This window comes from Onychostruthus taczanowskii, unplaced genomic scaffold (genome assembly GCF_017590055.1).
Source record: "Onychostruthus taczanowskii isolate IOZ18803 unplaced genomic scaffold, ASM1759005v1 scaffold56, whole genome shotgun sequence".
In the NCBI taxonomy this organism is placed as follows: Eukaryota; Metazoa; Chordata; class Aves; order Passeriformes; family Passeridae; genus Onychostruthus; species Onychostruthus taczanowskii.
Window position 1 is genome coordinate 3,850,073 of NW_024503235.1, and position 20,803 is coordinate 3,870,875.

At 40.3% G+C, this 20,803-nt stretch overlaps 1 protein-coding gene across 10 annotated transcripts in view; it reads left to right on the plus strand.

Moving 5' to 3' along the window:
- The window catches only part of RLF (RLF zinc finger), a 40,626-nt gene that overhangs the window by 3,098 nt on the left and 16,725 nt on the right, over window positions 1-20,803 (plus strand). For 3 of the 10 annotated variants that reach the window (XM_041417332.1, XM_041417322.1, XM_041417331.1), the window contains exons 2-4: window positions 2,391-2,545; window positions 8,286-8,367; window positions 17,241-17,373. The exons of 1 other annotated variant lie outside the window; for it this stretch is intronic. In XM_041417332.1, the coding sequence (XP_041273266.1) occupies window positions 2,391-2,545; window positions 8,286-8,367; window positions 17,241-17,373 (370 nt within the window). Of the gene's footprint in view, window positions 1-2,390; window positions 2,546-8,285; window positions 8,368-17,240; window positions 17,374-20,803 lie in introns of those variants that run through there. 6 more of the 10 variants (XM_041417324.1, XM_041417328.1, XM_041417325.1 and 3 more) reach the window with 5 other exon arrangements.

Consider the following 20,803-nt stretch of genomic DNA (forward strand, 5'->3'; position numbering starts at 1 on the left):
AAACTATTACTTGTGAAATTGCACAAGAGCTTTGAAGAACTTCTTTAATGCAATTACTACATTTGGCTTATTTGTCAGTGTGCCCACACTCATAGCATCACAGTGTTCCAAACTACAGATCCTTGAAGTCTAAGCTATTAATAAATCTGCCACCTTGAATCTGTTTTTTACATTGAAACCATTGTTTATGTATTTGACAAGAAGTTTCTCATAAAGAGTTACTCAGTGAATTCCTAATGGTAGCTTTAAGACTTTGATCCCAGTGCTCAGGTTGCACTTGAGCAAGGCTGCAGTGTCTACTAGAAAATTTATTTAATCTTAGAAAGTATTCTGCTGTGTTTTATGGTTTACATAGACCAGGTAGTTTGTGATCAAAGTGTCTGTCAAAATAATTGAGTACTAAATTTAGCTTTTTAAATAGATTGGTTTTGATGGATATATTTTTAGAAAAGTGCAGGGATTGGTGTGTTTGATCTGTTTCTCTAGTCAATGTAATGCTAGTGTTACTGCTGGCTTTATAAACAGCTGATTTATGATAGTCATCAGTTGGCTCTCCTTGGGAACTGCAGCTTGACAGTCTTTGAATGTGATTTAATGCTACAAAGCAATGTGTGATATGAGTTATATTATCAAATTCATTAATCTCTTCAATAAACTTGAAGACTGGTATTACCATTACCTGCTGCAGCTAATAATATTTGTGCTGTGCTTAAGGATGATTTCTGCAAACTTCCAATTCCATGCCCCCAGCTTAAGTTTTTATAACTATTAATATTGTGTGGGGTTTTGGGAAAGTTTGTAAATTCCATTCACCCAGAAGTTCTATTCATTAATTGTTGGAGAACAATCCACAGAACAGCAGATTACTGATTCTTAGATGGTATTTTTTATAGATTTCTTTTTCTTAACTGTAACACATGATTCTGCTAGTCTGCATTGTTTTTAGGCTAGGACTAGTGTAGTGTAGTTATATCACTGATGTAACATTGGGAACTGGCCACTTGTTTCCTGCTGTGATGGAGGGTAAGTTTTGGTCATTGTTAGGACTGCATGTGGTTTTAGCAAACTTGTAGAAGGGTTTGTTCCATAGTGTGCTGTTTCCATTGACCACCTGATAAGATCATGTGGGGTTTTTGTAAGGTGTTAAAATAAATTTGTTGTGTCAGAGTCACAACTTCAAGTGATTTGAAAACTGATATGGCCTCACCATCCTTGTAAGGACAATTTGACTTGTTCTAAATCGTAGGGTGAAGCACTCTGAACTTTTTTTTCCCCATGCAATCTTCACAGAATCACTGGGTTGGAAGAGACCTTAAAGATCATTGAGTCCAACCCATGCCCTAACACCTCAACTAAACCCTGGCATCGAGTGCCACATCCAGGCTTTTTTTAAACACATCTAGGGATGGTGACTGCCCCACCTCCCTGGGCAGGCCAAGTCTTGGCCCTAAGGATTCCAAAAAGCACAGCCTCTTGCATTGGTTTTTCCTTTACAGCTGCTTTAACCAAGACTGTTACCTTGTTTAGTCTAGGGAGAGTACCACGAGGCAGAGGGAGCTGGTAAGTACACAAGCATCACTGCTCTGCAGTGCAGGAGGGTGTGCAGGGAAGGGCTGTCACCTGTGAAGCAAGCAGTCAGCAGAGCTAGGGTGTCCTCAGCTCAGTGCCCCACTTGCTCTCAAATTGCACTTCCTAGCACAGCGTGGTAGTGTGGGTACCTTTTAAAAACTTTGGGGTGTACTAGTGTTGTCCCTGTGTTGATATGAGTTCTGTTAAAACTGGCTGGATTTTATGTTGCTGCTTTAGTACCGTGCCCAGGTAATGTGGGATTGCTGTGGCCAAGGAGTAAAATCTGGGGTAATTGTGTTGGAAAAATGCCTACATAATGATCTGATCTGGGTTTTGGATCCCTGTCTGGTGCCTTCATGTTTGCTGTGTGAGTAATGCACGGATGTTTAAAACACTACATCTGTAGTAATGTTCTTAATCTTGAGTTTCTGCCTATTTTTTGTGCATTCTCAGTAGTAATAAAGATTCCAGTGTTACATACATGGTTCTGTCTCCATGGTAGTTGTACAAAAAGAGCCAAGTGTAGGACTTCTCCCTGAATTTTCTACTTAATAGCTCGCATTTCTGCCAATTGCATCTGGCTTTCTCCCCAGTAGAAATTCTGATAGCTTTATCAAGATAATAAAGAAAATAAAAATATATTTCAATAAAAGGGAGAATTTCCGTTGCGGTAAAAAGCTGTCACTTTAAATTCTTCTTCAGAGTAAAAATCTCTCACTTGCAGAATGATTCCACTGTATGTGTCTGATGTTGTGTATTGATATCTGTTTTTAAGCAAAAGTGTGTTGTAAGAACTCCTAATGATCATTATTTTGTTTCAGACACTGCTCCAGTATGCTGGCAGTCGGGGTGCATCGGAACATATTTTACCTTTTTTGGAAGTGTATCGAATCTCCATCCAAAGCTTTGCTAATGCAAGACCTTACTTGACTACAGAATGTGAAGATGTTCTTTTGGTACTTGGCAGGCTAGTGCTGTAAGTTTTAAGTTGGTATATTGATTTTTTTTTTGTTTTAAAAAGAATTGCACTTTATAAATTAAAGGGCAAGCTGTTGAAATTGTTTAGTGCTTGATTTGACAACTGTATTTGCAATTTATCTAGTACATTTAGTACATTTTTAATTATACCACAAAAATGTATCTGAGCATTTAATTAATGTGGACAAATTCTTTATTCTTCTGTATTTGGATAATCATGTAGGTATTAGGAAGGTTCTGTTCTTTCTTAAAACATTCTGCAAGTGTTATTTTCTGTAGAAGAAGCTTAGTGTAGTACTCATTAAACAGAAGCTTCAATATTAGACTTTCACACATGGATTAATAAACCTGTCTCCTTTGCTCTGCAGTTGCAGCTCTGTGTGTCCTGTCTCCTTTAGTGCAGGGGCATTCTGAATGAAATCCTTGTTGAAAAGGATAAGCTGATTTTTGTTCATGGCAGTCTGAGTTGTGCTGTGAGATTGCAAAGCAGACTAGACATGACTTAAAGCACAGCAATTCCTGGAACAGAGTAGAGAACATTTTACAGTCCATCAGCTGAATTGGGATAGCTCGTAGCTCCTCAAAGTCTGTCCTAAGTGCAAAGCAGCTTTTTGTAATTGAAGAGTGTAGACTGAGGGCTTTCATGTGCACTGGGGTATAATCAGTATAACCTGGGAAGGATAAAGTGATGTGCTGGTCATTCCTTGCCTGGTGAGGTTTCATCTGAGGAGGGAGGGTGAAGATCTAGAACCTTGAATATGAAGATCATCATAGAATAGAAGTGATTCTGTGAACAATTTTTGGGGTTTTTTGTTAGTGGTCTCTTACTTGTTTTGTGGTCTGAACTCAGGTATTCTCTTTAAGATGGACTTTAGCAGTGAACTCCTTGAGCAAATGCTTTATTTTGTAATGGACTGACTTGCAATATAAATGAACAGCTCAAACCAGATTATCTCCAGATTATCAATTATGATGCCTTGAATTATTTTCTTTTTAGTTGTTAGAAATATGTGAACTAGGAGTGGTTTTTGTTTTTTTGAAAACATGTAATCAGGAGAAGTGTGTCGTAGGTTCTTACAGTGGAAACCTAAGAATTTAACTGCATTTACTTGGTACATGATACACATTTTTGGCAAAATATCTTCATTGCTTTTCAGACTGTCCCCTTAAGGATTGAGTATTATTGTCTTCATCATACTATCATTAATTAGCTTGTGTATTTTGTTGTTTCCTACTTAAGTAATTTTAAAAGTTTGTCATTTAGTGTTTGTTTGTAGGGCATCTCTACTTGGACTATTTTCTGTATATTTTGCCACTGTTAGATATCTTGGGGTGTAAATCCCAATTCTGTATCAAACTTGCTTTTCTCTTGTTGGGAAATATCAGAATATTCTGCTTTTGCTAATATGATTTTTTTCCAGCTTTCAGGGGGAGGAGTTTGTTGTAGCCTGTATATTGAGAAAACTTTGTGTTAGAGGACAGTAGAAGAGCTGACTTGCTGAAATCTCCTTTTCTTATAATGATTACATTTGAAAGGAATCTAAAGAATGAGAAATACAAAGAGTGAGGTGGAAGATAAGGAGGATAATTGCATACCCGAATTAACTCTCCCACAGTTTTTCATAAGTTTCCAAGGGAGCGTAAGAGAAGATAGAGCAGGGAATTAAAGATAGAAGTTGAGGTTCCATGAGGGAGAAAGACTGTTACCTAGTTAGGGACATGAAAACATACTGTTCCCATGTAATTGTGACTTTTGAGGAGACATTTGGGTTACCCACAGCTGTCATACACACTGTGTTTTCAGACTTGAACCTTGACTGGAAGTGAAATGAGCAAACTTGCTGTTCCAAAGCAGAAGTGCTCTACTTCCTATTGAAATCCTCCTTCCCTTCCAACATTCCTCCTGGAGAAGAGGAAAAGAATTTCCTCCTCCTGACTTCCTTCTCAGCAGGGTGAGCCAGTAGCAGCAAAACTCAGTATACTGTGGTTTCCCCTGCTGCCTGCTGGGGTCCTTTCTGTGTTCACAGTGCAGCTGACATGATGTAGGCACTGTGCCTCCCATAACATGATGCTCGTGCAGTCTGAGCTATTGTTGGTCCACTGTCCAACCTTAGGAAACAAAGGAAAGCTTGGAGTGGTTGCTCTTGTAGATTGCAGTTGTGACAAACGATTGGGGGTGTCTGTGGGTGGGAAACAGGAATGTTCTTTTTGGCCAGGGAGTGACTTACCTACTCAAGTGGAACCTAGACAGGTTATTCTCACAGCCCCAAAGCACACTGCATTCCCCTCAGTATCACTATTCCAAAGGTATTGCCTTTGTAGAATAATTACTAAAGAATTAGCCATATCAGAGATTTTCACTCACAGTTAGTTACCTGGCTATCCTTGTGGATCTCAGGAGACCCTTGAAGCTGGTTATTCACTCAAGCTTCTGTAAGTGCTTTGTTTCTGAGGCTGGTGTGAGGGGGAAGGTGTCATGTTACCATCAGTATGAAAATTTTACTTCTATCTGAAAGTGGTTTATTTGATTCTAAGATAAATAGGTTAAAAAAGAAGAAATATTTGGTCATAAGTCACATGGTGTTTGCCAGTAACTGAGGTTGAACTGCTTTCTGCTTTCTCCTGTGTGCTGCATTGGCACTGAACTGAAAGGGAATTTACCACTTTGACAACTTTGAGAAGGTGTTTGTGTGGGTTTTTTTTCAACCATAAAAAGTGAAAGGAGATTTGAATGCCATCAGGTTTAAGAAGCAAAGCTGTATTGAACCAATCAGCCCAGTCTGCCTCAAGCTTGGAGGGGTAGCTCACCTTGGGGCTGTACCTGTGGAATCTGGCAGGTGTTGTTCCAGGAGGAGTCTGCTTGCTCCCCTCAGCACTCTGTGAGCAGGCACAGGTGACACTGAGCTGGTTGTGTCACAAAGCTCTTCTCAGCCTAATCCACTGCTGCAGGTTGATTCACTAGCTTGCATTTACCACTCTGCTGTCTGTCATTAAGAGCTAATTCAACTCTTAATGAGCACAGGAAAATTCCTGGCAACAAGTGAACAATTCGTGCTGATAATCCAATGTATAATGAGTCATCTTTGTGTTTCTGAGAAGATTAGGGTAGAAAAGTGTTCTAATACAATCTAAAGATCAACACAGTTCTGAAAGGTTTTAAAATTTAATTAAAAAGTTTCCGTGAATGAGGTATAGCTGAAATGAGGTATTACTGAAAAATTATGTGCAAATAATATATTGAATTTTGCATAGAGTTATTTGTTCCAAAATAAAGAAATTTATATCTAAGACACCTTTTCTTAAAAGATATTTTGAAGTTGATAGTGTATTTGAATATATTTTATATATATTTGAAGTGGGTAATATCTTTTTCTAATAACGTAAGCATTCAAGTACCCATTACAGTTATTTACAAAAATTGTGATTGAAGTTTAGAATTGGATTTTGTACAGGCAGGCATTGTGGTGGTACTGGTGGAGTAGGGTTAGAAAGGCTTGACTTCATGGCATGACCCTGGTATTTTGATTTGTAGCCTAGCCATGACATGTAAACTCCTTTAGCTGCATTACAATAAAGAGCAAAATGGGATTTCAGGGGCAGAGGTGTGTTTTAAAGTATTGTATAAGGACCAAAAGAAAGAATTAAGCTAAATAGTGTGTTGTCCCCCTTGGCACTGGGAAGATTTTATACACCTGTGTGTTTGAATCAGTTCTTACCAAAAAATGTAGTTAATTGACTTAGAATTCTAATTGTTTTTCTGCCAAGGAAATTGTGATTGGAATATCCTGGATATTACTTTCACAATTGTGCTGTAGGTTTTTTTTATGTGATAGCTTATAATTGGAGCTCCAGATTTCCTATGGAGTGACTTCCAGACCACAGTTTTCTGTGCTGGGATCCTGAGGAGGACTTGAAGTCTTGCAGCAAAAGAACTTTTCCCTTTGGGTTCAGACCAGTCCTGTGTTACTACAACAGACAGTAACTCTAGAGGCATAAATTAAATCCTCTTGTCTTCCTAGACTATCTCACCCTGTGTACACAATGCTTTGAAAATGTAATTGCAGATTTTTTCACTGTCCAAGTAGCAACTTTATGCTTAAGTTTAGAAAAATGATGTTTAAAAGCTTGCTTTGTCATTTTGTTCAAGTCTATTATATTACACAGCCAATATCATAGATATGAAAAAGAAATGTTCTAGAAAATGTAATTCTTGGAATTGCAAGTGGACATAGGTAGGATTGACTCAGTCTGAAAGTGAGGTGTGCATCAAAAGACTTTATAAAAGCACATTGACCATGAAGTTTGCAAATGTGCTACTGGGTGTAGAGTCTGTGTGACTTGGATGAAAACAGAACACATACCTAGGGATTTTCTTGGTTGGTTGGTTTGTTGTTGATTTTTCATTTGTTGTTGGTTTTCTTGTTGTTGTTTTGTTGGGTTTTTAAAGTTTTATTGGTTTTTATGTTAAAATAGAGTTCAGGTGTTTCATGAAGTTGGTTTTGATAGTCTGTTAGCAACCACCTGGGTCTAAACATTCGGGCTGGTGAATTAGCTTGTACTGCCAAGTTGGACTAGAAGGCAAAACAAAGTCCTGGTTATTTTATTAAGAATATTCATCCATTTGGTCCTGTTGATGTATATGGCTACTGAATCTGGTTAAAAACTGAGTATGTATAGCATTTGGTAGGTACCTGTTAAATGTGTTAGGAGGAAGATGGACATTCTTTTTGAGTACTAAGCAAATCTGAAACTCGTGTTTGCTCCCTGGTCATCTCTTCCTTTTCCACTTCCCCAAGCTCAGTTCTTCTGTCTGTCATAAGATGCAATGTGTTGCCCTATCATTCTTCTATTTAATATTTGAGAGAGGATGTTTTGAAGAAAAAGTAGCAAGAGTTGAAACTATCTAACAGTGTAGATGTAGCTTATGAAAAAGCTTATAGTGCTTTTTTGTCCTAGATTGGTTTTCTTTCCTTATATTGTCACCATTTATGAAAACACTTCTGCTGTAAGTCTTGTGAATCTCTAGGCAGAGTGTCATCGTTAGCACTTTCAGTTTGACTGGGTCTAATTGTTCAGTAGGGTTTTAGGCAATCCAGGGCTGGATAGCTCCTGTTGGAGAACCAGACAGGCAGCAGTCCTGCTGTGGCAGGTTGCAGTTTGTGCTGTAGGTATTAAAATGCTCTCCCTGTTGGTATCAAAGGCTCAGAAGGTGTTTCTAGGTGCTGATGCTCCTCTTGACATATCTTGTCCAGATCCATTTTGGTGCTAATGCATGTGTCTTCTGTCAAGCTGTTTCTTGGGGGTTTTTTTTCTCGTGTGTCAGTGCTGAAATGTTGAGTTAGGTGAAGCTGGCTTTCATTCTCCCTCTAGGCAGAGACCATGCTGGACTCCAGTGAGCTTTATTTAGAATGATTACTAGGTTTCCCTTGAGAAGAAAGAACAGAATTCTGTGATGCAGTGTTCCTGAGCTACATTGAATGGACTAGCTTTATGATAAGAGTAGCTGCAATCTCAAATTAGAGAGGTTGCATGTAGTAAAAGGAGCACTGTTTCCATATGATGCATCATGCCTGATTTACAGGCTGTTTCAGGCCTTTAATTGATTTGCACAATCTAACATGTTTCAGTGTTGCTGTCATTACTTAGCTGAATTCTAAGTAGTATGTGCCAGAAATGTTATTTAATGTAACAAGAGAATGTGTTCAGGTAGCTTGTTTACTTGCCTTTTGCTTTTCCAGGAGTTGTTTTGAGCTACTGCTTTCAATTCCTGAAAGTGAATTACCACATGAGGTGTGGTTAGGATTCCATCAATCCATTCAGGTAAGTGTTCTGAATTTCTTTTTTGCAATTTACATATTAAAAAAAAAAAAAGGCTGCAGTTGTATTCCTTCTCTTCTACCCTTCCCCTGAGTTCCACTTGTCCTGCATTGCTGTTACCTAGGCAGCAAGAATTTCTGAGCAGCAAAAGTCTGACTGCAGCAGCCGTATTGGGAGTCTTAAGGGCCAACAGCATATTTATAACCACACAGTTGATGGCAGCTTAAGCAAGAGAACCTCAGTAAGTCTCGATTGAATGATTTGTAGAAGAGATAGATTGAGTTAAATAAAGTGATTTAACAGCTTGAAGCATTGCTTTGATGAGGCCTGAGTGGCAGGTTAGTGTCTGTACCTGATTTGCCAGGGATGGAAATGGTAGGGCAGGTCTTTAGTCCAGGTGAATTTTAGAAGTGTTTCTTTATGGGTGGTGCTGGAATAAGCTCATACTACAACACTCCTACACTCAAACCAGCATGGCTAATATAGACTGTGTAGGAAGAAGAGATGTTTTCTGGGTTTTAGTCTGGAGGTAGTACCTAGCTGTCTGCAGGAACTGGTGCTCCTTGTGGAGCTGAAAGACAGGAGTGGTATTGCTGTATTCATATTGATGGGCCCTTCCAGGACCAGGGACTGCTCTTTTTCTGCTATTGCCTGTTCTGGCTTTAGCTGTGCCTGGTAAATTTGGAAGCTAATCTCAGTTATAAATTACTGAAGTGAGGATCCTGGCAGGAAATAGTTGGAAGTGACTTAGACCTTGCAGCTGTCTTTATTGCATGACCTTATACCCCTTTGACTGGGGATTTTCTCAGTCCCTGAGGCTTGGCTACTGCTGCATTAGCTCTGAAGATGCTAGTACTGAGCTTCTATTTTTGTTTTCCCTGCAGTCAAGGAAACAAGAGGTGTGAAAACTTTTCAGTAGACTGAAGGTGAATAAACCTGTCATTTTAAAGTGAGAGAAGCAGTCTGGCAGAGCTTTGTAATCCTGCTAGTAGCAGAAGGAACAGAGATGGTCTGTGCTTGACTGAGTCCAGGTGTAGAGAAACCTCCTTTTCCTGAAATATCATGGAATATTTACTGTCATGAAACAGTTGTATGTGGCATGTACATGTGGTAATAGAAAGAAATGCAGTTTGAATGGCTTAAATCTTACTGCTTTAGTGGTGACAAAGATCTGTCTTTTCTTTTGACTGCATAGGTCCTACTGCAGTTTGAATAGCTTAAATCTTACTGCTTTAGTGGTGACAAAGATAGGTCCTATGACTCCCTTAGTGACTGTAACAGAGCACAATGGACATTGCAGCACTCCAGAGCCAGGTTGGAGGGTGTAGCAGCTCATTTTGATAGTGCCCAGCTATGCTGTCTGTTTGGCTGTTGGCCAAAGGCTAGGTCTGTGCTCTCAACCCCATTGTTTGTGAGGATGCCACAGATAAGGGTGGTCAGCCCCAGTTTCATCTTTTATGTTAGGGCTGATGCAAGATGCTGAAACTTAGTGTTTCCAAAGTAACTCTAATTTACTGATACAGTCAGTTAGGGTAAAGAGGAGTGAATCAGAATCACAGAGTACCAGGTTGAAAGGACCTCAGGGGTCCTCTGCTCCAACCTTTCTTGGACAAAGGCAGGGTCTAGACAAGATAGCCCATCACTCTGTCTGTCTAATTAAATTGTCCAACGTTGGAGAATACACCACTTCCCTGGGGAGACTATAAGTGGCTGAATCTTCTCATTATGAAAAATTTCCTTGGTTGTCCAATCAGAATTTCCCCAGGAGTAACTTGTACCCAATACCCCATGTCTTTTCCATGTATGCAAGATGCTGAAACTTAGTGTTTCCAAAGTAACTCTAATTTACTGATACAGTCAGTTAGGGTAAAGAGGAGTGAATCAGAATCACAGAGTACCAGGTTGAAAGGACCTCAGGGGTCCTCTGCTCCAACCTTTCTTGGACAAAGGCAGGGTCTAGACAAGATAGCCCATCACTCTGTCTGTCTAAATCTTTAAATTGTCCAACGTTGGAGAATACACCACTTCCCTGGGGAGACTATAAGTGGCTGAATCTTCTCATTATGAAAAATTTCCTTGGTTGTCCAATCAGAATTTCCCCAGGAGTAACTTGTACCTAATACCCCATGTCTTTTCCATGTGAGTTCTTGTAAAAAGGGAGTATCCATCGATTTTTGTAGCTACCCATTAAATACTGGAAGATGGGGATAAGGTCTCCCCTAAGCCCTGTGATCTTACCTTACACTAAAAGGCAAATATGTTTGTAGCTGAGATGGCCTGGACCTGAAAAAAGATTTTTGGAATATAGGAGGGCATATACAGGCTTTTTTTCATTATAGCAGAGTTACAGTGCAGCTCTAAAAGTTGCTAGCTTTTAATTGGAGGGATCTGCAAGGAGAATTCTTGTTACCAAGTTTAGTGATTTCTGTGATGTAACAGATCTGTGCATTTCTAGGATTTTGAAATGAGCAATCAGACTTTGATATGTCTATCAATAGAGCAGATTTTTAGTCTGATGAGATGGCTCTATTTATGCTGAATATATTGGAAGGGAGCTGTTAAATTCCAGTGGCTGAAGGGTGTGATGTTCCACTCTTAAGAGGGACAGAGTATCCAAGATTTGTAAACCCTTGTGGCCTTAAGAATCTACAGAAGGTAGAGGATGCACAAAACCAAAATTTTATTAGTAAATTACATGCTTGGCATGGAAATTGGTGTATTAGTGCTTTACCTACTCTGTAGGCACACAGCAGGGGGGATTGGATGAAGGGTTAAGATAACTTTTCCAGCCCCATTTTGTTCTTTCTCGCAATGTGTTATTAGCAGCAATCCTTGTGTGTCATTACTAACAATCCTTGGTTGGGTCCTCAGCATCTCACTGTCAGTATTTGAGACATACATGTGAGCCCTTCTCTTCTGGGGTTCTACAAAGGGTGACACAAGCTCAGATCTCTCATGTCAACTTTTAGAACTAAGGGAGAATTCAAGAGGTGCTGCTGCCAGGAGTAGTAATATATACTTGGCTTTTGTAATGACTTTTTGAAGCTACGGCTTCCAAGTTTAGCACTCACCTAATGCTCCCCATAGTTCAGATAGTGAACTGATTAAACATGGTGATGTTCTGAAAACTTGCTGAAGAGGTTTGTGGACTTTTACAAACAGGTGTTTCTAATAAGATTTTGAGGTAGCTCTCTGGCAGAAGTATGAGAATGACAATGCTTGTACCCTGCCTTGGAGTACAGTAGGAACCCACTTGTCACCACAGAAGGAGTATGTAAGTCATAAGAAGGGCAATAGGGACCTTCAGACAGGAATCACTTGTAGGCTGTCTTGTAGGTTTAAAACCTGTGTGTGACTGTGTGATGTGATGATCTCCAGGCAAATCCATTAGGAAAGCACTGCAGAATGCTATGTTAGCACATGTCCAAGACTGATGGATGTAAATGTGCTTATTGCTTTCCTAGTAAAACAGACAAGCATGGCTTCAGAGGACTGTAACTCCTAATATGGGAGGTATTTTTTGGATCTGCCTGCAGTAGTTGTTGCTCTGTAGTCTACACAGGTAATGGGAGTCAGTGAAATTTCAAATAAATTTTCATCCCAGGAATGTGAAAGGTGAGTGAGGGCTTGCATTTCAAAACATCAAGGTGTGGAGACTGTCTTAGACCTGAAAGTGGAGTGTCACTGATGTCCAGCTGATACTGGACACACAAAATGCAGTCAAAATCTTTATTTGGTGTCTGAACCTGTTTGTTCTGGTGTCCTAAATAACAGCAGCTATGTCCTGCAGTCACCCATGAGTCCAGTTTTCCTCATCCCTAAGCAAGATCAGAGGCAGTTTGGGCAAAATGAAAACAAGATGTGAGATTGTACGGCAGGAGTCTCAGCATGGATTTATTCAGTAGCAGCAAGCAAAAAGATGCAGACACAAGTGAGGGAATGCTGTGAAACATGAGTGAAAGGATTGGGGCAGAATTACAATACAGCTTTTGATACAAGTAAACTCTGTTAATCTGGGGGAGGAGCTCAGGGGAGGAGTACTGTGTGGATCGATATCATCTAGTCAGGTGAAGAAGGTAAAACCATGCATTCAAAAACATCCTCAGTGGGAGTAGAGATGTGTTGTTCTGAGTATTGAATATGGGTTGTGGAAAAGGGTTCCCCTTCAAGCCTTACAAAGAGCATCATTGCTTTATTTAGAAAAACTGTGAGTTGAGGAGAGCAGAAGCCAAAAACTTCTGTGAAGCTGTAGTAGATGCTGATCACTCTAAACTGCCAGGAGTGAAAAATCCTGATGTCTTCAGTAAACTGTTTCAAGGCTTGTCTTTTCTTTTGAACTTTGTCCATAGACTCTTACTGTATTATTCTTTCCTGACTTCATCTAGAATGAAATGTTTTATGTCCTGCTCTTTAGAACCTGTTTATGGTGTTGTAACTTGGTGGGATCTGTATATGTAAATGTTGCATTAAGTTTCTTCAAGGACTTTGGATGTATTCATAACAGATTTTTGCATATATTTCCATTAATATTAGTTTTATATTCTTCAGCAGGTCCAATATGGTTCAGCTAAGCACTGTAGTGAAAGCGGAGTGTACTGACAGTAGTTAATTCTTATGCTACATATGTTGGTGAATTTTATATTTGCTATTTTGATATTGATACCCTGAATCTCACACACTGTGCTGACTCAGCAAATCAGCTTGCTTGTATCAAAAGTCCTTTCTTTCTCACCTTCTTAGGTCCTTTCAGCCCACAGAGGTGCTGAAATGTGATGGATCCCCATAGCTGGGCTCTGCTGGCTCTGTACTGCATCCTGAAGCCCTCAGCTTAGGGAACAGTTGCTCTTGGGAAGACATTGTTTATGTTGGATGTCTGGATCATTGAATGTCATATCTGAGGGACAGTGGTATTTTTAGTAGCTAACCTGTGTCCAGGTTATGTGATTTTAAATTTTTTTTGTCAGCCATGTCATTCCAGGAGTGCTGGCAGATGAGTGGGCCACTCTGGCTGGTTTTGAGCCGTGGCTTCTAGCTCCTCAGTGCTTTGGTTGGTAGTTCCACCCCTTTCTAGGGCATAACAGCTGTGCTGAATAAAGCTGATTAAATCTCATCGAGTTCAGTCTTCAAGGTGAAGTTTGAACACGTAGACTCTTAAATGCTGACAGTTTTTTGGAGTTAGTCTTTGACCTGATCTATAGTTGAGACTGAGATTAATGCTGTAACATTAGTGTGAGGGAAGGGAATGCATCATGGATGCTCTGGCAACCTGTTGTGTTGAAAAGACTTAATGCTGTGTGACATGTAGTTGGGAAAGGCCTGAAGTAGAGGTTGTTGAAATGGGCTTCTATTGATTTCTTTAGGTGACATCCAGTATCTTGTCTACCTGCACATCTGTAGCTGTTTTCTTAATCATCCTCAAGACTGAAGATAATATACATAGACTTCCCATAGGAAGTAACTATCAGTTACAGAAACTGGCCTGTTATTAGGTGTTTCATGGATGGAAATTTAGATGTTTGTTGTTTTCCAGTGGTGTTTTTAAAGCTGTCCTGAGGCTGCTACAACTTGAGCATCTTTTGACAGTAGCATTGTGTTAAGCATTGTGTGTCATTCACCTGGCTGGTTCCATTGGCATGCCATTTAGCTCAGTGTAAAGTGGGGAATTGATCATGTTTTAGTTTTAAAAAGCAAAACAAAAAAAATCCACTTCTTCCCTAAGAGTCTTTGTGGTGAGTTTTGTTCACTGTTCCAGCATGCAGTGGAAGCAAAGACTTAAGAGGAAGAACAGCTGTCTGAGCCTAAGGATTGCTTAAGTGATGTTCTCAAATGCTTAAACACAGCCTGAAATCTTCATGTGTCAGTCTCTCAATGCTGATAGCTGAGAGCAGTTTGAGCTCTGGTCAAGAGCATATAAAGTCCCTTGTGTCTTTAGGGTGCAGGTGTGACATTCCAAAATTACTTTTAACCTTGTGAGTAGCATTTCAGGCTCAAGACCAGAAATCAGTCATTGCAAGCATCCTACTTGGCTGTCTTTGCATCTGCCAATTAGCACCAACTCCTCTACCAGTACCAACACCTGATTTTTTGAGGTGGTCTTACCAATAACTCACTAGTTTTACTTTCTTTATAATCACTTTTAGAAATAGCGTGGTCTTTAATGATTTCAGTTAGCAGGTTGCTATGAGCTGACAGTTGGAACACAGTTACAACAGTTATCTAAAGCTAAAATTAACTTTGGGGCAATATCTATAGAAAATCTTTCATACTGCTAAGGAAGATGAGATTGTTAAAATTACCAAAACTGCTTGATGGTTGCATTCAGCTATGAGACTTCTAATTTTATGGTACTTAGAAGGTGGAAGTCTGCAGTATAGTTCTGCATTTGGAAAGAACTCGTAATGTGTGGTTTTTTGCTCAGTCTGATGTTGGTTTAGTTTTTTTCTTGCAGTTGGAAAAATACTCATATAGGGCAGAAGCACTGACTTCCACAAAGTGTGCTTCCAGACATAGTTTGAAATTTCAGTGTGTTCAATCTGCAGCTCTGGGAAGGTTTCTGTTGTGGCAGAGACATGAGTTTGCTGGAAGAAAGCTTAGTTATCTGATCCATCTCTTCACTCAGAGTAAGAGGGCTTTCTTAAATCAGATTGCTTAGGGTCCTGCCCCCACCACATGTCATCTTTAAGAAATGGAAAATGCACAAACTTTCATTAGTCCTTTCAAAATGAATGTTTACATATGGAAGCACTTCCTGCACACACACTTAGAGAATTTCCTTTCCTGTGACTCCCTTGCTAGACAGCTCCAGCTACCTTCTGGCAATACAGGGAAGATAAAGACAGCTCTAATATTTTCATTTTCACCCTTCCTTCTCACTTGGTGGTCTTTGCTGAACGTGGGTTACTGTGGCAAATGAATTGTACAGGACAATAGTTGCCAGCTAGGTGTTGTACTGCAGTGGAATTTCAAAAGTGCCAAACGGGAATAAACATTTCAGGAATCTCTTGGTCATTCATGCTCTGTTTGAGACTGCTCAGCATAGCTAGCCTTGTTTGCAGTAAGAGCTCACTGCTGACCTACACCTAAATTACAGACCCTAGAGACCTGTGGTGCCAAACTGGGACCTAGGCAGCTGGTGACCAACCTGTTCTGCTGCTTGGGGCTGTACCATGTGCAGCCCTTCCATTTGCCTGTGTTGAGCTTCACTGAGTCCCTGCCAGTGTTCTGCAGCCTGTTGAATGCCCTAATGGCAGCCTGCCCAGCAGTGTCAGCTGCTCTCCTGGTTCTGTATGACCTGTGGGCTGGCAGGGAATGAATCTGCTTTGTCCTGTTATTCAGACAATAAATGTGTTCAAAATACCAACTCACTGTTGACCCTGAGAAGTGCTACTGGGAGACAGCTGCCAGTTGGGTTTGTACAGTTTGTCACCAGCCTTTTAAGTCTGGCTATTGAGCTGGTTTTTTTACCTGTATTTTGTCCCGTTTTCCTTATTTTAACAATTTTGTTTTCAAGATACTGTGGGAGATTGTCAGAAGCCTTGCCAAGTATGACTAATGTCATGTGTAGCTTATCACAGAATGTAGTCAGATTACTGGATGTAGTTTCCAGGAGAATTTGTCCCGTGTTCTTTTTGGGGTCAGGCTATGCTGACTGGCCTGTAATTCCCCTGGGTTTCTCACTCTTGGTGATTTTTTCAGGTCACTGGAAACCTTTCTCCATTGTATCTAAAGGGGACAACAGAGACTATCAAAAGCAAGCCTGAGGTTAAAGATTGCGTTAAAAATACAAGCAGCTTGAAACACAGCTCAGCAGAAGGAGGGGGCATTGCCACATATTGAACTTAAGATCTGCTGTGAGAAGCCTTTTTACTGAAGGTGTAGCCACAAATTGCTTACAGTTAGTTGGCTTTATTTGTCAGCATTAGCAAGTTCTGAAAGATGATATTTAATGCTTTCAGTTCAAGTCACCCTGCATCTGTTTCTCTACTGGGGACATGAAATGCCTGGAATTTATTTCAAGCTACCTTCTTTTCTGTGTTAGACTCTAGATTCTTCCCATGTGTAATGTCTTTTTTAAATTCCTCCTTTACTCCTCAGATTTCCAGAGTTCAAAGCAGTAGGGCCCTGATCACTCTGAGCCATGTGCTGTGTGTAGAGGTTTTGTGGGTGAACCTCAGCTGGAGACCTGCTGATCACGGGGAGTCTCTGGGTCAGCTTCACAGCATCAAATGTGCTGGGATCAGAAATCCCTGGATCTTAGAGTAAATGCACTGGACATAGATTAGTTTCTAAGAAGTTTGCATCTTAATTTCCAGTAGAAGAAAGTTTTCATCTTAATGATGGAATATCCCATGGCATTTTTCAACTAATGACTGATGGCTTTCATGACTCTGAGAGTGAATTGACTGGCTCATCTTTAGTGTAAACACTAAATGTACAATTTTAGATTCTTACCATTGTGTTACTAATTTTAAACATCTAATCTTTCTTCTGAGTTTTTCAATAGCACTATATGCTTTGATACAAAATCATCCTTTGTCTTTCATACAATTCCTTTGTATTTTATACAATATATATACACATGTACATGAAGAACCATAAAAATTGCAGAAGAGTTACAGCTGCAGAATAGGCTTTTTGATTTAAGCCATTTCAGTCAGCTCAGTAGTCTGAAATTGGAACGTTTTGCAGTAGGATTAGAGAAGTGAAACGACATTGGACTATTAAAATCCCAATGCAAACTTGTCAAAGCAGGAATGACTGAGAGGAATAGTGTGAAAGTATTAGCATGTAGTGAAATACTAGGATAGATAATGTAAAATTACATTGGCTTTAATATTTAGCTGAGACTTTTAATGACTCTTTTTTACATTTTATAGGATTCACATGATGCTTTACTGGAATTTGGGAATAACAACCTCCAAATATTGGTGGATATCACAAGGGAAGGGGTATGGAAAAATCCAGTTCTTCTTAAAATTCTGTCCCAGCAACCAGTAGAAACTGAGGAAGGTAAGAGTGTGTTTTTAGAGATAATGTGTGGTTGTTCAGAAATTACTTGGGGCAGTTTTGGTGGGTAAGCAGTGACTTGAAGACAGAAGAGTTGCATTTTAAATTGTATTGATTCATATCTTGCTAAATAATATTTATTATGAAACTGTCTCACTGGCATTTTGAATAATGTGTTCAATTGTACAACCAATGCATCTCTGCTTGGACTGTACTATCCATGAGTTTGAATATTTTGAAACTCCATTTTTAAAAATAATTATTTCCTTTTTTGATCATAAAAATACAGAAATTTTTCTTCCTGAGATGCTTTGTTTCTCATAACTCTATGCTTTTAAATGTTTCCCTGAACTCTTCACAGGGAGGAATTGAGTATGTCCATACTTTTCAGAGGCATAAAGGATTCATGTGGAAGGACAGTGTGGAGTGTTAACTGTAGGTTGGGAGGCACTTTGTGTTTAGACTATGGAAATCAGATCTTGATTCAGAAACTGCTGAGAGGTGAGGAACAGGAGGTGCTAGTGTCACTTTATGTAATATAGTCTTTCTAATGTCTTATAGTAAATTCTTCCTCTACTCTGAATTTTTTCCCCGTTAGTGGTGCCATTAAGTACTTGTAGGTATTTTATCTGTGTCATTAACAGTGCACTAGACTGTATTTACCTCTGGTAGTCTAAAGTTAAAAATAATACAAAAGGGAAGAAGAGTTTAAAATGAAGTCTTAAAAATTAAGGAGGAAAAAAAAGTTTAAGTATTTTAAATTTTCTTCCATAGCAGAATCCTTTGTTCTGGCTTCGGCTAGCCTCTCTTTGAGTTGAAGTATGTCAGTATTTTAATAAATAAATAGAAACATTACAGTTATTGAGACAATATGTTGCTCCTTGTGCTAAAAAAAGAGCAGCCAGTTTGGACTGCAGTCTTCTAGCCTTCATGTCAGGTATTAATAGCATGGCAGAAGCATTTGAACTGTTGTGGTTTAAACTCAGCTGGAAACATTTAACCTCACTCAGCTGCTCCCTTTTCCCCCACCCTCTCTGGTGAGAGGGAGACAAAGGCTCAGTTGAGATAAGAACAATTTACGTGTAAACAGCAACGAGATAAGAAATTGAACAGTGACAGCAACAATACCACTAACAACAGCTTATAAAAGAAGTGATTGCATTCAAAAACACTCTCTGAGAAGCTCTTCTGCTTTGGCCACAACAATCCCCTGCAGCACTGCAGGCTGGGGACAGTGGCTGGGCAGTGGCCGGGCAGAAAGGGCCCTGGGGTGCTGCTGGACAGCAGCTGGACATGAGCCAGCAGAGGCTCCAGGTGGCCAAGAAGGCCACTGGCTCCTGGCCTGGCTCAGGAGTGGTGTGGGCAGCAGGAGCAGGCAGTGCTGCTGCCCCTGTGCTCGGGCTGCACCGTGAGTGCTGTGTCCAGTTCTGGGCCCTCAGCTCAGGAGGGACATGGTGATCTTCAGACATGTCCAGAGGAGGCTGGTGAAGGAGTGCCTGATGGAGCTGGGGGTGTTTAACCTGGGGAAAAGGAGGCTCTGGGGGGACCTTTGCACTCTCCTGAAAGGAGGGTGTAGTCAGGTGTGAGTCAGCCTCTTCTCCCAGGCAGGCCAAGAGGCCACAGTATTAAGCTGCATCAGGGGAATTGTAGGTTGGACATGTGGAAAAAATTCTTCACTGAAAGAGTGATTGGGCACTGGGGTGGTCTGCCCAGGGAGGTGGTTGAGTCACGGTCCTGGAGGTGTTTAAAAACAGACTGGATGTGGCACTCAGTGCCATGCTTTAGTTGATGAGGACGTGTGAGGGCATGGACTTCATGATCTCAAGGATCTTTTCCAGTGTAGTTAATTCTGTGGTTTTGTGGTGTTCATTGGAGCTCTTCTACACAGGTGCATCTTTAGGTAGTCAGGGATACTCCACAGGCACACCTAAACAGTCTGAATGTGACTCAGGAATCCTGTGTTAGACAAATCTGGCAAAACACGTTTCTCAAGCAAAGCATTAGACATTTTAAGTAAAGGGTACTTCTGGGAAGTTGAATACCTGCCCAAAATGTTGCTTCTATCACATGTCTTGCATTTGTGGCAATCTTGGAAACCTTGGTTTGTTTCTCTGCTTGCTGTCTGAGCAGCTGGAATTAGTCTCTTGGCCTTGTGTAGGACATGGTTGGAGTTGGTGTTAAGCAACTACCTCTGATGTCTACTAAATTAACTTAATCATTTGTTACCTTCAGAATCATATCAAGTTAATACTAATTTCTGTAATGGATTGTAAGTCACTGATGAATTACAAGGTTTGTCTTCCTACTTTCACTTGTGTCACTTCTTTGATCTGTACGATGTTCTGTGCTAGCAGGCTCCATTTGAGAGAAATAGGAGGAATCAAAGTGTACTTCCTGCAGCTCCCAGAAGGGATGGCAGTTCTACTTTTAAACTTGGGAGTAGGGGCTGCAGAAGGAGCTCCAGTGCAATGGATTTTCAGTTGCCTTAATCAAGCTGACATTTTAACCTTCAGTACAACAGCAGCTTCTCCAAGTGTCTTTTTCAGTCATCTAAAGCTTAGTTTCTTTGAATAGTTTGTATTTTGTGCTTTTGGGGTTTTGTGATGAGTTCCTGAAAAGCATTCCTAGTTTTTGCTGCTGTAAGCCAGATGTGAGAGTAGCTCAGAGTGCCTTGCTGAAGCTGTGTTTTGTGAACTGGTAGTTCATGTTAATGATCATCAGATGCTTTCTTGAGTGAACAGTCCTGAAGGTGCGTCAGGTTCCTGCCTTTCTTTTTTAGAGTTCTTCATTTTAATTCTGTTTTTTAATGTACTGGCCTGGAAGAGGAACTGACATCAAATATAAATATGGTTTGCCAGATTTGTTCCAGCAAAAGTTTCATAGCAGCATTGCATTAGGTTCTGTCTGCTGCTTCTATGGCTGTTAATAAATTGCACTGCCGTGTGCTAGGCTGGTGGTTCCTAACTTTTACTGTCAGATGGCTGAGGATGGTTGGTTGGGGCATTAATATTTGCTTCAGGAAAGGGCTTTTAGGTGACTAAACAATACCAGCATTCTGATGGGACCATAGTTGATGCTGTTCAACAGTTGTGACATCCCATGTAGTTCTGTGCCTCAGGCAGTTAGCTTTAATTCTGATTCCAAGACTTCCCCCCCACTTTTGTCTTAACAAACCCGGAACCGAGGAGGTTGGGGTCAGCTTGAGTGCAGCAGATGAATGCCAGCAATTTGGTATGTCTGTGTTGGTTTGTAGGACAGCTGGACAACCATGCAACAACTGCTACTGTATAATACACAGACCTCAGTGCCAGTTGTGCATACTTAACATACCTTGCTGCACATCAGCACCTGTCCCTTTGTCCTTTTCCACAGGGACTTTCAGCAGAAATGCTCACCCAAGAGGGTGCTGTTCTCTGGAATGTTCATCATAGTA